At 37.7% G+C, this 14,847-nt stretch overlaps 1 protein-coding gene across 8 annotated transcripts in view; it reads right to left on the reverse strand.

Moving 5' to 3' along the window:
- Nucleotides 1–14,847, reverse strand: part of YAP1 (Yes1 associated transcriptional regulator) — an 86,109-nt gene that overhangs the window by 16,606 nt on the left and 54,656 nt on the right. The window contains exons 4-6 of one of the 8 annotated variants that reach the window (XM_057399771.1): nucleotides 13,765–13,878; nucleotides 2,164–2,357; nucleotides 671–718 (exon numbers count right to left, since the gene is read on the reverse strand). In XM_057399771.1, the coding sequence (XP_057255754.1) occupies nucleotides 671–718; nucleotides 2,164–2,357; nucleotides 13,765–13,878 (356 nt within the window). The remainder of the gene's footprint in view (nucleotides 1–670; nucleotides 719–2,163; nucleotides 2,358–13,764; nucleotides 13,879–14,847) is intronic. The other 7 variants (XM_057399772.1, XM_057399776.1, XM_057399775.1 and 4 more) reach the window with 7 other exon arrangements.

The following is a 14,847-nucleotide window of genomic DNA, read 5'->3' on the forward strand; positions in this document are numbered from 1 at the left end:
TCCTTCACATTTGGAGAAGTTTTCTTTTGCTCTGAGCTTGGGAAGCTTCTGAGAACTATCGTTTTCTACACAGAAAACAGATCTATGCAGGAGCCTGTCAAACTGGAATAATTACGTATTACATCCCCATAGCAGTTATTTTCCTAATGTAATCTCTTAAATAATTCTGCTACACTGTGCATGCTTAAAAATCGTAAATATTTTAAGTGACTTTTTATCAACTGCTTACAGCTATCCATCTTTAAGATCATACCTGTTTAAATAAACTGATAAGAACATTCATATGAACAGTACTTAAAAGTCACAAACTACTACCTTAGATATAATGGGGAGGTTTGCTTTAAATACACATCTTGATGACATCAGGACTGGAACCAGCAGTATCCTCAAGAATGCTAAACAAGAAGGTTGTTTTCAATGCAGAAAAGTGTGCAATGAATTCCTCATTTGCTTTTAAGTATTGATATAAAGTTGTGGTAGTGCAGCACTCTTCAAAACTATGTTAGGGTCATGGCCAGAAATGGTCCAAAAATGTGTACAGCAGAGCTAGTAGGGTTTTTTGTTCATTTGCCTCTTTTAGAATGCCTTCACGTAGCAAAAAGTTACCCTGCTAGCCTGATTTAACGCTTCTATTTTTCTAATTATGCTGAAACATCAGTTAAGAGCCTACCTGATGTTTTGGAGAATTTGCTGTGCTGGGATTGATATTCCGCAATGCCTAAGAGTAAAAATAAGATGGATAAAAATTACTTTAGCTGCATGGTTTGCCTATGCAGGCTGTCTTTATAAACACCATCTTGTAGTATCAAGCCCCCAAACAGGCCAGATGAGACAGAATGAGGGAGTCAAGAAACTATGAAAATCACAACACATTGAAACAGAACTCAGAGATTTACTGACCAGGGAGAACAACATGAAGGGAACTGGCTGGCTCTCAATGACAACTGAGGCAAGAAGACAATTAGAAGGCCTACCTAGAAGCATGCTAGCACAGGGTAGAATGTCTGTTGGTGGATTAGTTGCAAAGCAGGAACAGCAGAAGCCCAGATGCTTAAGCAGAGAGAAAGTCCTGATGCCACCTTTGCAATGTATTCTTAACCTAGAGTACTATAAAAAGTTAATGGCTGTAAAGATGACCCATCTTACACCAAGAGATGCTGAAGATTCCTACAAAACAGAACTTGACTACAAAGTGGATAACGGGAGTCAGATTTCAGGACAGAATACTACAGGTGATGAAGAATGAGAAAAGCTGTCTTTGAGGACATTAAGATATCATCCTCTCCTGAAAGAAGGCCCATCACCCAAAGTGAAAAGGGAAGAGGGTAAGACTTAAGGTTTTCTTCAAAGAAAAATTAGTGCTTTCTCTACCAGCGTCAAAAACCCCAAAGAATATCCTAAGAATCTAGCACAGACGATATTAACCCTTGAAACATTAAGATGGGAAAATTGAAGCAGAAGGCTTAAAGTCATGCCCGAATCCAAAATCCAGAGATTCCAGGGTCCAGTCCTACACTTCAACATTTGCTGCAGCTATATTCATACAGTAGAAAAATACTGAAAGGAATAGCTCAAAGCCTCATTATCAAGTTTGAAATTCTTCAGCATAAGAAAACCACAGGTTCAAAATGCAGCTCGAGTAATTCACTTGCTTCATGCTCCGCTCCACTCCACTGTTTAACAGGTAAGATTTTATCAACAAGGTGTCTTCTCAATGCATCTTGCGTAAACTGTAAAAGCACTTTGAAATCATACAGACTGAGAAGTTCTAAAAGTGAAAGACTTTCCTCCACTTACGGAGAACTAAAGCAGCTGTGGGAACCAACTTCTTGCTTTTTGCATGTCTCAGAACTCAATGAACATGAAATACAATCTCACGAGGAATATCCAATCAGATCAACAGTCCATGATGTCATCCTAACAGTAAAGAAGCCTCTTCTTGGAGAGTTTTGTTAGAGCAATGAGGGAGGAAAGCAAAATCTTTCAGTCTGCTAAGTCAGATGCTTCCACTACCAAGCTGATACCAGTAACAGAATGAATTCAGACCTTTTTAGATCTCAAAGCTTTTTGTACAGTCATTGGTATTTAGGACTTACTGAAACAACAGCTTAAGAGAAAACAAAGCACAACATACAAAAGAAATAGTGGAAGTAGGTGTCTAACCTGCGGCCTCACCTGCCGAAGCAGTTCTTGATGCTTCAGTCTCAGCCTTTCCTTCTCCATCTGTAGCTGCTGAAGTCTCATCTGTTGTTGCTGGTTGGAGCTACTGCCACCCATCACACCACCCTGGGGACTCTGAGGGGCCAGAGGAGGTGGTTGTTTCACTGGAGCACTTTGGCTGATTCGCTGATTCATGGCTAAGGAACCAAACCAATAAACATTTAAAAATTAAATACAAAGACACGTAAAGAAAGTAGTATCCTTAGAAGGCACAGATTAAAAATTTTAAAAATTACAAGCCATGACAGTACAAAACATGCAGCTATGTTGATGTTCAGAATATGAAATGTTTGCTCATATGTTATTCCTGTAAAATCAATTTAAGAGTCTCATGCTTAAGAGTACACACTTGCTCCAAAAGCTTCTGAAAACACTCAAATGTGTAAGCTGGTGAAAAATTCAAAGTATCAGTAAAATATTTCAGGTTTAATGAGAAGGATCTATCTTCTTCCTAATAAACTATTCTCAATTTAGACACGAATAATACAAAATCACTTTTCTTATTCATGTGAAATCTTAGAATCATTACACTTGAGAACACACAGAATAACAAAACATCTCACTTATATCAAACTACACTTGATTAAAAGCTACCATTCTTCTCAATGTGGTGCGAGTCATAGAATCATAGAACAGGGTTGGAAAGGGCCTTAAGATCATCTAGTTCCAACGCCCTGCCACTGGCAAGGACAACTTCCACTAGACCATGTTGCCCAAACACTAGACCATGTCACCCCAAGGTCATGCAACAATCATTTACATCGCCGTCACATCAACTTTTGAGTGTTACGGGCTCCACTGAGGGCATCCTGTTATGCAAAATTAGAGCTGGTAGAGAAGCACCTTTATCATCAGAAACAGATGAATTACACAGCCAAAATACTGCCATCAATACAGGAAACGTTTTGCTGATGCTTCATTTTCTTTTACCCCACAGAAGTACATGATGCATCTTTTCTGGGGTGTGGAGAAGAAAAATTGTCATCTTGCATGCCTAATGCACAATGAGAACTCATCTTCCCTTCCCCCAGAAGGGCAAGACATAAGACAGTTTTATTTTATAAAATAATGCATTACTGGGATGCGTGTCTTGACAGCCCTTTTTTCCCCACTCAAGACCTGTATGTTTAAATTCATCAGAGGCACTGGAGTTCCCATAGTGAAACAGAGGGCTAGGAAAGCCTGAGGGATAGGAAACAGAGGCCTAGGAAAGGCTGTATTACCAGGGCACTGTTTTCAGGGGCTTTCAGTTTTGGAATTAGCTCTCTATCCTGTTGTCGAGAACAGCCTGAATCTGTTAACATTCACAGTATGTTGCAGAATGCATTTGTTGAAGCAGTGATGGCAGAGTGGTATGGATTTCTTTTTTTTTTTCTTTCCCTGGGAATGAGGATTATGGTTTATGGGAACTAGGAAAAACAGGGAATGAGCTTCTTTTAGGATGACAGGCTGATTCGGTGCAAAGAAAGCCATCTGTTGTGTCAGTCTCAATCAGTGTTTTCATCATATAGAGAAGATTCCTGGAACATTAACACTTCTACCTATCAGAATAAAGGAGAGTTCTCACAAAGGATCAGTATCATTTTTTCTCTGAAAAGCCCTTCAGTCTCCCCTGTCTTATGAGTGTTTAACTTAATTTACAATAGTGTTTTTCTTCTGTTCCACAAAAGCCTAAATACATTTATCTCAACAGTAAAACTGGCTGCTGCTTCACAGGCTTGCTCCTTTCTCCTCCTTCCACAGCTCATCCTTCCTTTGAGAGGTAGCACACGAAGAGGAAATGCCATATCCTCACTGGGGTGAGAACAGAAAAGTAAAAAACCAGTTACTCGTCTCTCTAGTCTACCTTTTCAACTATTCTATAGGCCCAGCACAGAATCAGTAGTCTAATGGAGAGATGAGTCACATTTTCATGAGTCAAGTCAAAATTAAATCAAGTGTCAGATAGCTTGAAGCAATCTGAAATAGTCTTGTGTAGTTACTTGCAAGAAAGCTTCATACATACGATCATGATAAAACTTCCTACAAGTAGAGTGCACAGGTAAAGTAGGAATAGAAACTGAATCTCAGTACCAAGTAGAAACAACAGAGTGAATACAAAGCATTAGATGTTCAAGCTGAACAGACACAGAAGGTTCACATGGCCCAAGACACCAGGAACTGTGTAAGTTTCAACAGTACCAGCACCAACAGCTGTCCTGCAAGGATCTGAGCAGTGAACTATTAATTACAAGCTCCACTTGCCCTCCACTGGGCCAATCCCTACTGGAAGACTGACAGCAACAGGAATAGCTACATTTACCAAATTAGGCTGAAGTTGAAGCTAGAAAGCCCACCTAGCAGCTTTTAGACAATCTGCACACCACTGGAGTAGGGAGTATCTGCTCCTTTGTCTCTTTTACCAAGAAACATATCAAGTCTTGACCAAGGACCACGCGTTTTGTTTTTCATATCGTTAACCTGTTTCACTTTAAACGCAGACAAGGAAAGGGCTAGTATGAGACAACAGAAAACAGCCTTCTCTTTCTGTTAGCTAATTCTGCAACTCAAGCAGAAGTCTGTGCTACATTTCAGAAGTTCCAGGATTCAAACCCTGCTATTAAACAAGATGGAAGGTCAATTACAGTGGAAAGTAAAGAGGGACAAAGGTCAGAAAATTACAATCACCTGAAAGAAGCACATCTAAGCTAAAAGCAAACTACCTAGCTTGTAAAATTTAAGTACCCAAAGCTGAAGAATGTCAATTTTCTTTTACTTAAAAAAGCCACCTTTATGGCCTCGTCTCCAACTTATATAATCATGGTTTCGGAGCCCCTGCCTCATGCAGTTCACAGCCAAGTCATGTTACGGATCACCTCATAAAAATTTAACAGTTTCTAACCTTAGTTAAACACTTAAATGCAGTATCCCTAACATCCCTTCAACATGTTACGAATTTGGTTTTCCTGCATGTACCATACAAGTGTTACTATGGAACTAACTTCCTTCTCATGCCAAATTCTTACTATTTTATGTATTCTTATCTTTCTGACAGCTGCTTGTATTATTCTGGCTCTCTCTGATCACGGTTTGCTTCATTCTTCTCATCTACTGACACTGCAACTAAAACTGTAAGAAACAAATCATGTTTGACTGATGTTTTTCACTGTATTCCCTCATCCTAGATCCCTGAAATGTCTACTAATGTGCATTTTCAAAGTAATGTTTCTAAACTAGAAGTGTATCTAAACCACAAATACCATTACAAGATACTGAGACTTCAATGTATATTTAATATTCATCAATAAATATTTTGGGAAAATTATTATATAGTTTTGTAACTCTTCAGAACCTGAACCTAAAATTATACTTTCTAGACCTCATTCAGGTACCCATTAGAAGGATTTTTCTGAGCAGTTTATTATTTCAAGAATGCAACTGCAAAAGACTTCAAATTGACAAGATTTTAAACTGTCCTCAGAACAGACCAGGGAGATGTTTTTCACATAATGGAATTATTTTGACTGTAAAATTAAACTTAAAAGGTTGGACAATTTAAAAAGATACTGCTAACTGAATTTTACTGACTTAACAACACACCCAAGTGAAGGGTCAGGTGAAAAAACCACCAACGCTAGTAACACTGAATGATTTTCAGCCATCTTGGCTGATTACACAAGTATCTTCAAGGCAAACAGGAAAACAGAATTTAATTCTCTATAGTTTCCAACACAATATTTAAAGAAAATAGGGAAAATACACTTCATTTCCAGTGACAGGAAAAAGCAGTGGGGTTAAAGTTTTTATTACTGTTGGGCTTAGGTTTTTGTTTGTTTTGGTTTTGGGTTGTTTTGTTGTTCATGTGTTTTTTTAATTCACAACTCTTCCTTAGTTACTAAGGACACAACTGTAGAAATCTGCACTCTAAAGAACACGTTTATCAACATCATCTCAGATAAGCACATTTTATTTTTCCACACCTTATGGGTTTGTGAGGATCCTGACACGCACAGCTCTTATTAAGAAATTTGAATTCAAAGGCAAAGGGCTTCATTTATCTATCAGTTAGGACTCACCAGTTTTCTAATGCATCCTGTTCCTTACCTTCTATGGCTATGGAAAACATTTAAATAAGGGGCTCTGCACCCACACAGCAGAGTCTGCAAAGACCTCACAAGCAGAGAAGGAACAAACAAGTCTTTGTTTCTGGAAGAGGGGGATTTGAGGGAGGAGGAGGAGGAGGGGCAGACAAGTTAAAAACCATGGGCAACTTAAGACAATAAAGATCTTGCTGTCCTAGAATATGGCTTAGCTTCATTATCTGCAGAATACAGCCAACTGTAATAGCTGCAATATGCTGTTCAGAATAGAGAATTAGTGGTCTTCAAATGTTACACGTTAAAAGTTCTATTGCCCAAACTCAACAGCAAAATGCCCATTCTGTACTGTAGCAGATAATATTTGACAGTTACTGAAACAAGTTTAGACTGCTGTCTACATCCTTAATGGGGGGGGGAGGGGGGAGAGGGGGACCAAAACCAACTCAAAAGCGGGAAACAATTACCAGTCATCAGAGTTGGAGAGAAAAGGCCAGCAGATTGTTAACAACTCAAAACATAAAAGGCTAATTCTCTCCCAAGATCCTATGCCAATTAAAATCACACATCCCATGGCACAGACAGTTTGCAGTAACACAGCACCTCAGCACCGTTCTCCTACGCAGAATTTCCAAAGACTGCTGTAGAGCACCCATAATGATTAACAGACACAGCTGAATGTTTGATGGGTTTTCTTTTGTATTTATCATTTCATCCTTCAAAACTAAACCTAATCTTAATCTGCAAATTTAAAGACATTAATTATTCAAACAACAACAAAGCTCAGGGTTTGAGCATACTATAACTTACTGTTCTTCCATTGAAGGAACTGAAAGAGAGCACTTGTCCCCTTCAGCTTCATTTGGAAACCAGACAGCTTTTTTGTTCATCATTTTTTGGCTATGGCCAGGTTTATGAATGGTGCTAGTTTGCAGCACTGCAACAAAGGCAAAAATCCTCTTTGATTAAATTGAAAAGAGCCGTGAAGAAAAAAAAAAAATTACCAGCAGGATTTGAAAGAATGAGTCTCGGAAGTAATAAAAACTTGTTCCCAGTGGCTTTTTTTAGAGAGACTTGGTACAACAATTTGTTGTTTAATCAGGATACAAGTCATGTTTCTGGACTGCACTCTCTATCATGCATTGCTATATTACTTTAAGGAAATTCCAGTTTCAGTTTCATAATGCTGCTGTTACAAAGCAACCCAAAAATTAGCACAATAAAATATTCTATTGTTTTCAGTCTACAGTTAATCTGAGAATCCTGGAGTTTACAGTAAGGGTGAAGCCTGAATGATCTTCTCCAGATCATTTTGCTGTCTTAAGTGTACAAACAAATCTAGTGTATTAGGTAAAAATACACATTCACACACTCCTGAGCTGGACCCCTAGTTAAAGCAAGATATATCTAATGAAAATACCACCTATTACAGAAGCATGTCCAAACTGCGGAAGTTATGAAATCCAGTAAGAAATACTCTAAAAAAAAAAATAAAATCAAGTTTGCTGTCAAAAAACCAAGCAAAACTGTTTTCTGTACATAAGAAACAAATCGTGTCTCAACATGACTGAATTCAAGGAGGAAAAAAGCTGACGCTTCTTTGAATTTTAGATTATATATGATTAGATAGAGAGTACATAATTATTGTATGTGTGTATGCATATATTTAGATTACAGATAATGAATGATGTGTTCAAAACGATCCACCTTCAATTTTTAATGTAGTAGGATGCTCATTAATAGAGACGTGCAAACTGCAGCATTAAAAAGATATGGTGGAAAAATGCCCCCTTATTAAGAGGGCAGCTTGCTTTCATGGTCACAGCTGTTCTAGCCCAGCACTGAAGGTATGCATTATCTTTACTGGTATAAAGACACTATTACCAACAAATCTCCTTTCTCAAACAGGATTAAATTATTGTGAAAACAAAACAAAACCCCAAACATGTATAAACTGCCCTGACAAATCCCTAAAAAGTGAGGGGTTCTTTTTTTCCTTTTTATTAGTATATAAATCTACACAAAGTAGGTAACTGCAACCTTACACAATACTTGTGGGCAGATTTAACAATTTCTTCTGTGAACTATGTTCAATGGAGATACCGAAATACATCTTGCTTTTGAAGAAACAAGATTTCACTTTCTGCTGAACAACTACTAAACTTTTATTGTCACTACCATAACAGGAGCATCCCCTATTACAAAGGGATGCTTACCAGTGAAATTTCATCCGCCTCTGCAGATTCACAAGCAGCTCACTTTGACACAAGTCGCTTGTTCACTGAGAACTGCTGCTGCTCCATCTGACCACATTCCCTGACACACACGCCAATATACAGAAACCTTTTCCCCACCCTAGCAGTCTCCTGAAATTGCTCTTCTGGAAGAGAGAGACAGGGAAGTGAAAAATCTAATACCACTATACCTTTCAGATGAGTCAAATCCACTAATTTTTTTAGAGAGCATGTAAACAAGAATATGCCACTGCATTTGCAGATCAAAACCAAATTTTACTCATGCTCTGCTTTTGTGCATTTCTGCAGATCTGGAACTTAAAAAACCTGGAATGCCACTGTGACCAGACACAGAAAATATGCATCCAGTCTAGGGCTCCAGTTCTGTCTTGCCCACGCATATGCCTCTGGCAAGGATCCTACAAACTAACTTTAAGATACGCATATTGAAATGCTAGTCAGGTAAAGAATAAGAAAGCAACAGTATGGAATACTTCCATTTAATTTCTGATACTTGAAAATTAGCAGATGCTCTGAATCTTAAGCACATTTCAGATTTGGTGTGTGGTTTATTTTTTGGGTTTTATTAATGGAAATGATAAAAACATGTTTCAATTAAATCTACAAGTGCACTTTACTTCAGTATTTCTGCACAAGCCCTTTTCATCGTTTCAAAGGCTCTTGCACTACAAAAAAAGGAAGGAGAAAATTCTGATGTGCATTCTCTATACTCCCAATTCTTATCACTTTTATTCCTTTTCTTGTGTATTGTCAAGCAGCTACTGTACACAGAGCCTCTATGGCCCTTTGCATAATGATATTAAACACTGTCTTTCCTTGCCTTCCCCCTCATTCAGAATTCATACAGAACTTAAAAAAAAACCCAAAACATTAACATAATCTCTAAGTGGAAGTGATAAAAATAAAGTTGTGGTAATGATTTCAATCTGAGGTCACATCTTTTGCTTTATTCCCCATATGGCAGCTCTGATACTTGAAAGAACAGAAGGAAAAGGACTGGACATGTGTAGCACTGCTATGATCACCAGTAACAAGCCTATAAAACTGGAGTCTGGAATAAAATAACAAGAAAACTGAAACAGTATCTTGTTTTACTCTAATTCCTGCAGACAGACTTGTCTGACTTCTCTAATGGAGTACTACTGTTTAAACACAAGACACCAACTCACTAGACATGCAGAAATAAACTGCCAGTTTCTGGTATTTTCCCAATTCATGACCCATCTTTGAATAAAAAGTTTCCTCAAAAGGCAAATCACTTTAGAGTTGCATTTCAAAAACAAGCCTATCATCTGCAAACTTAAGTAACAGTTTAAAATCACATTAATGGTATTTGATACAAAAGCCAATTCTTTGAAACTTGTAGCAATAAAACTGAGCGATTCCAAACTTCAACTGGTTCTAGGAAATTTAATTTTACAGAAAAACATATGCTCTACTTCACCAACTTCAGCCACTCAGAATGCACAGATGACCTGCCTCCTACCCTCACGTTCTTTTACTATCAAGGTAACTTATTAACTTATCTGGAAGGCTTAAAAAGAAAAATCAGTATGATCTGTGAAGTATGACCAATAAACAAGAGTAGAAGGTAGTGAAAGACAAACCAGTCCAAAACACAAACTCAACCTGACAGTCCAATTAACTTAAAGAAATAACCATATAAATAAATAAATGTATAAATAAAAGTAATTTGAAGCCTCTTACTATGCAGCCTGCAAAGGCACTGAGAAGGTAGGACAGCATGTTTGTACCAGATGCTCCACTAGACAAGAATCCTGCTGACATAGGCCTAAGGACCCCCCCTTCCATCCCCATTCCTTTGATCCCATATCATCTTTTATGATTGACTGTGCTTGGCACAAGAAGACCCTTCTCTCATACTTAGTTCTTTTCTAGATTTTAAAGTTTGTGAATTCTCCTAACCTAAAACTGTTCTAAAGTCAAATACATAGACTTGGATGATCAACATCTGAGCTACAAGACTTCACTGCTGCTTAAGTGGTATAGCTGAAGACCTCAAGCTCACTTCAAAGACTTTAGCTGAGTCTTGGAACAAAGTCCTTATCTTCAACTTGGAGCACTAAGGTTTTAGATCCAGACTACTCCACAGCGGGTATTCGGACTGGGACTCTTATCTGACACATCAGTCTTAAAAGCCTGCTCCAAGAAAGAATCCATATTAACTACATCCTTTTATTTCCTGTTTAAAAGCATGAATGCAATACCCAAATTCCCCTTACCAAGTCAGTAAGTAGGTGTGTATGCCTAAAACAATTTCTTCTAACTGATCCTCCTTCCTCTCTCTTTTCTAGCTACATGAATGGAAAATTACCAGCACTACTTCTTTGAAAAAAGAAAAAGGAGGGGAGAAAAAAGAGGTACATGCACACCTACTGGAGAAAATAAAGATGAATGTAAAGCTTCTATCCAATGAGGAACATACAAAGACATAAGGGCTGTCTCCCAGGAAGCTGGGAATTCAGAAGCGTAAGAGCAAAGACTCTTCAAACCTTCTGTTTCTGAGTACTGGAACAGAAGAGTATGTTTGCACATACCATTCAACAGCTTTATTGTTTTCAATGGTTCTTCAGATTCATGAAAGTTGCATTATCAAGGAAGAAATGAATTTCTCCTTCTGTTTCAATCAACATTAATATCACTATACTAATCAAAAGCTTCAAAATGACAGAGATGAATCCACTTAGGATTGCTTCTGAAAGTGTTAGTAGTCAAAAAAAATAGTGAAATCTAAGCTCTTATATTAAAACACAGTGATAGAAAAGGGAATGATAATCCCCAAGGGGAAAAAAAAACAGCAATTTTCAACCTATATGAAGCAGAGAAAGGTAAACTTCTGAGTCATTCACATGCTATTTAGGATCACAGCACATATTTGTTGAGGATCTCCACACGATAAATAAATGCAAGGCTCAGTAAGCTCGCTCTGCCAAACAGATTTTTTTCTTCTTTACTGGAGTGACTTAAGGAGGTCACAAGTAAGAAAGCAAGATGAATAAAATTTTGTATTTTCTTGGCTCAAATGATAAAAACATAAACCACAATACAATACATACAACTTGAGATTTCAAGGAAAACTCCTTCAAGCTCAACAGCAGCTAGCAGCTTGTCTCTATTTGCCGTCACTCTAGATCAGAAGAGCCCACATGCTTTTTTTTTCCCTTTCCTGCCCCTTTCAGTTAAACTTGAGCTCTTTGACTGAAAAGGTCTGGAACAGATTAAAAGTCCGACCACAAAATAAAGAGCTTTGGCATATACTCAAGCCTGTCTGGGATACACATACGCAGTGGGCCCAAAAAGGGAAGCTATGCAGCAAGAAACCCTCATGCAGTCTTTTGGCCATTACTATCTTCTTTCAATTTAACTGCACAGCCCTAACAGTTGATGGAGTTTCAGCATGCACAAGACAAGTGGCTTTTGCCCTTAACAGTTAAACCATGGTATTTAAGGGAGTACAAAATAGTTCTGAGAAACAAGATTCATTTAATTGACCTCTGTCAATTAAAGCCTTTTCCACATTCCTTTTTAATTTGAGCTCAGCACTGGAAACTATAAAGTAATATAAGGAAAAGAAAAATACATACCCTGCAAGATTACTTAAGTAAATATAATTGACCTGCCTCTTTTAACTGCAAAAGGCAACACTGATTTTCAAGATGACTGCTTCCTTTTCAGCCTTATTCACATATTAAGTAATTGTGAAGTTGCAAATTATCCACACACTCCCCTTACAACACGCAAACAGGTCTGCAACTCTGGCTGGTGCTCAAGCCAGCAGGGACATTTGCCAAAGCTGACAACCTTCAATACACGCCCCACCTTTGGGCTCAAGTTGCACAGTGGTTCAACCTGTCTACAAACTGGTGAGCAGTTCATAAACAAAGTGTGACAACCTGGTGCTCTCCAGAAGAGCAAACGGATGTTTAAACTAAGCACTCAAGCCTACAGAACAAAAATGCTGAAATTTCTAACAGCCATTTCAGGAAAACAAACCAGAACAGTGACTGTGAGTTTTGCAGCTCTGTGTTTATATATGGCATTCATGGAGTTAATGCCTCTCCCAAAAGGGGCCCACAGTTGTTGTTAGGTCAACCCCTGTAAAGCTTCAAAGGCTTTGTATCCCCTCAGCCTGACCTACTCAGTGATCTGCACACTGTTTTCATTTAGTTGCATCGAGTCCAAAACTAAAGCCTGGAAACCACAATGATCTCTTCTATTTTATTTTTTTTTATTTTTATTTTTTACCCCTACTGTTTTTTCCATGGCTCTGGAAAAATAACTAAAATCCAAAGGAGTTGAAAATAGTAAGTTATTGGGAAAAAAAATCAAGGCCAAATTAATACAACTAATAAAGCTTACATACACCAGTCATGGCTTTATACGAAAACTAAAGTTGTAATATCACCTTAAATACATCAGAACAATCACTTGGGCAATCTAAGGGACTAGTTTAGTCTCTTAATATTATATGTATTGCTGTTCATAATCATCAGTGCCAATGTTTTACTGAAACATCTGCAGCTCTGCAGTTCATATAGATCAAAAACATAAAAAAATGAGATATCAACTCTATTTCATTACATTTTTACATCTAGACCTTGTGATCCCTAATTTATTATTTCTATTTCCAGTATTATATAGTCTTTACCCCATAAGAAGATTATTAAAGTAGAAGCAACAAAACCTACCATTTATCTCCATATCGTTTAAAACAAAGTTTTGTTATGATCATCACTATGACAAGCTGGAATTATAAGCTGGTGTGTGTTTCAAGTGTATTTAAACAGCATAAATTATTATTTGACAATGCCTTCTTCTTGAAGACAGCACAAAGGAGCACAAATATTTGTTTGTAAAGTTAAAGATTCCTGCATGGTAAAATTTTGCAATTTTATAAGAAAGAGTGAGCTTGGCTGAAACTGTCTCTAGACAGGTAATTTCTGAATGCCACCGATTTTGGGAACTGTATGGATTGGCAAAATACCAACCCCTAGCATTAAAAACCTTTGTGACATATACTCCTAAAGGAATTATGCTTATCCATTTAGTATTTTTTAAATTAATGATTTAAATAAGGTCTCTATAATTCAAATTAAAATTGTACTATAAGAAGTTTTACAAAATATGCCTGAAATATTAAAGTTGAATGAACTGAAGCAAATCAGAAATTCTGAAGCGATATGAACTTTTACCAAAGCGTGGGTCAAGCCTTGGGTCTAGCCAAGATGTGGTCTTGTTCTTATGGTTTATGTAGTAAATTTCTCCATCCTGGGTCATAGCTTGTTCCCATCCATCGGGGAGTGGGCCTGCAATATAGAAGGAAGGAGTTGATGGCGAGCTCTTGTTTGCTCCAGCTGAAATTGATCTAAAAGAAATTCCAACATTTTACATATATAACAGTACATGAAACAGAAGAGTTTCAAGCTCATGTCTAACATTGCTGGGATAAGCGCAAAGAAGTGGTGGGTGGGAAATCAAAGAACAGAAAACACTTCTATCACTTTGATTTAGGATTTGGAGTTTAATTTTATAACTTGTTTGCATCCTTTCATATGCTTTTGACACTCCCTGTTGCTACAGCATTATAGTACAAAACCAGCAATAAGTCAAGCCTGCCAGAATGAAACCAGCATAAGCACCAGAAGAAAAAAAAGCACAGAGAGATTCTACCTCTCATGTGGAAGTTCATGTGGTGAGTAAGGCCCACCAACAGCAACAAGGTAATGCTGATGAAGTCCTGAAATAATTCTCTGTCTTTCATAAACAAAGTGTCAAAACTAATTTTCCCTTTTCCTCACACTCTTTCTGTGAAAGTGTTAGAGGCTTAAGCAAGCGAAACACAAACCTGAAGAACAGGAAGCAAACAAGCAAAGAGTACACCAGGAGCAGACAGACACAGTGCTACGCCTCTACAGGCAGGAAGGCACAGGCAGGGAAGCCAACATTTAGGAAATGGTAAAAGGGAGGTAGGTGATGGTGTTCTGGAGTCCACTGAAAATGTCTGAATACAGAGTCTTGAGGCATGTTTCCCTTAAATTCCAAAGAGCAGCTTTTAAGAAACCACCTTTTGTTGCTATACCATTCATAAGCCACTTATTCCCATCTCTATATGATCGTGTACATTTATGTACACTGCTTAGACTGAAAACTCAAAAGTTACATTCATCTCATTTCATCTGGTGCTATACAAATACATGTTTTTCAGTTCTTATTCTCACATAGATACAGACTTCTGAAAATATCTAAATTGGATACAGGAATATATTTAGATTTAA

The sequence above is a fragment of the Pezoporus wallicus genome, unplaced genomic scaffold, assembly GCF_028554395.1.
Source record: "Pezoporus wallicus isolate ANWC-B61680 ecotype Strahan unplaced genomic scaffold, APGP_CSIRO_Pwel_v1 scaffold_6446, whole genome shotgun sequence".
Taxonomy (NCBI): domain Eukaryota; kingdom Metazoa; phylum Chordata; class Aves; order Psittaciformes; family Psittacidae; genus Pezoporus; species Pezoporus wallicus.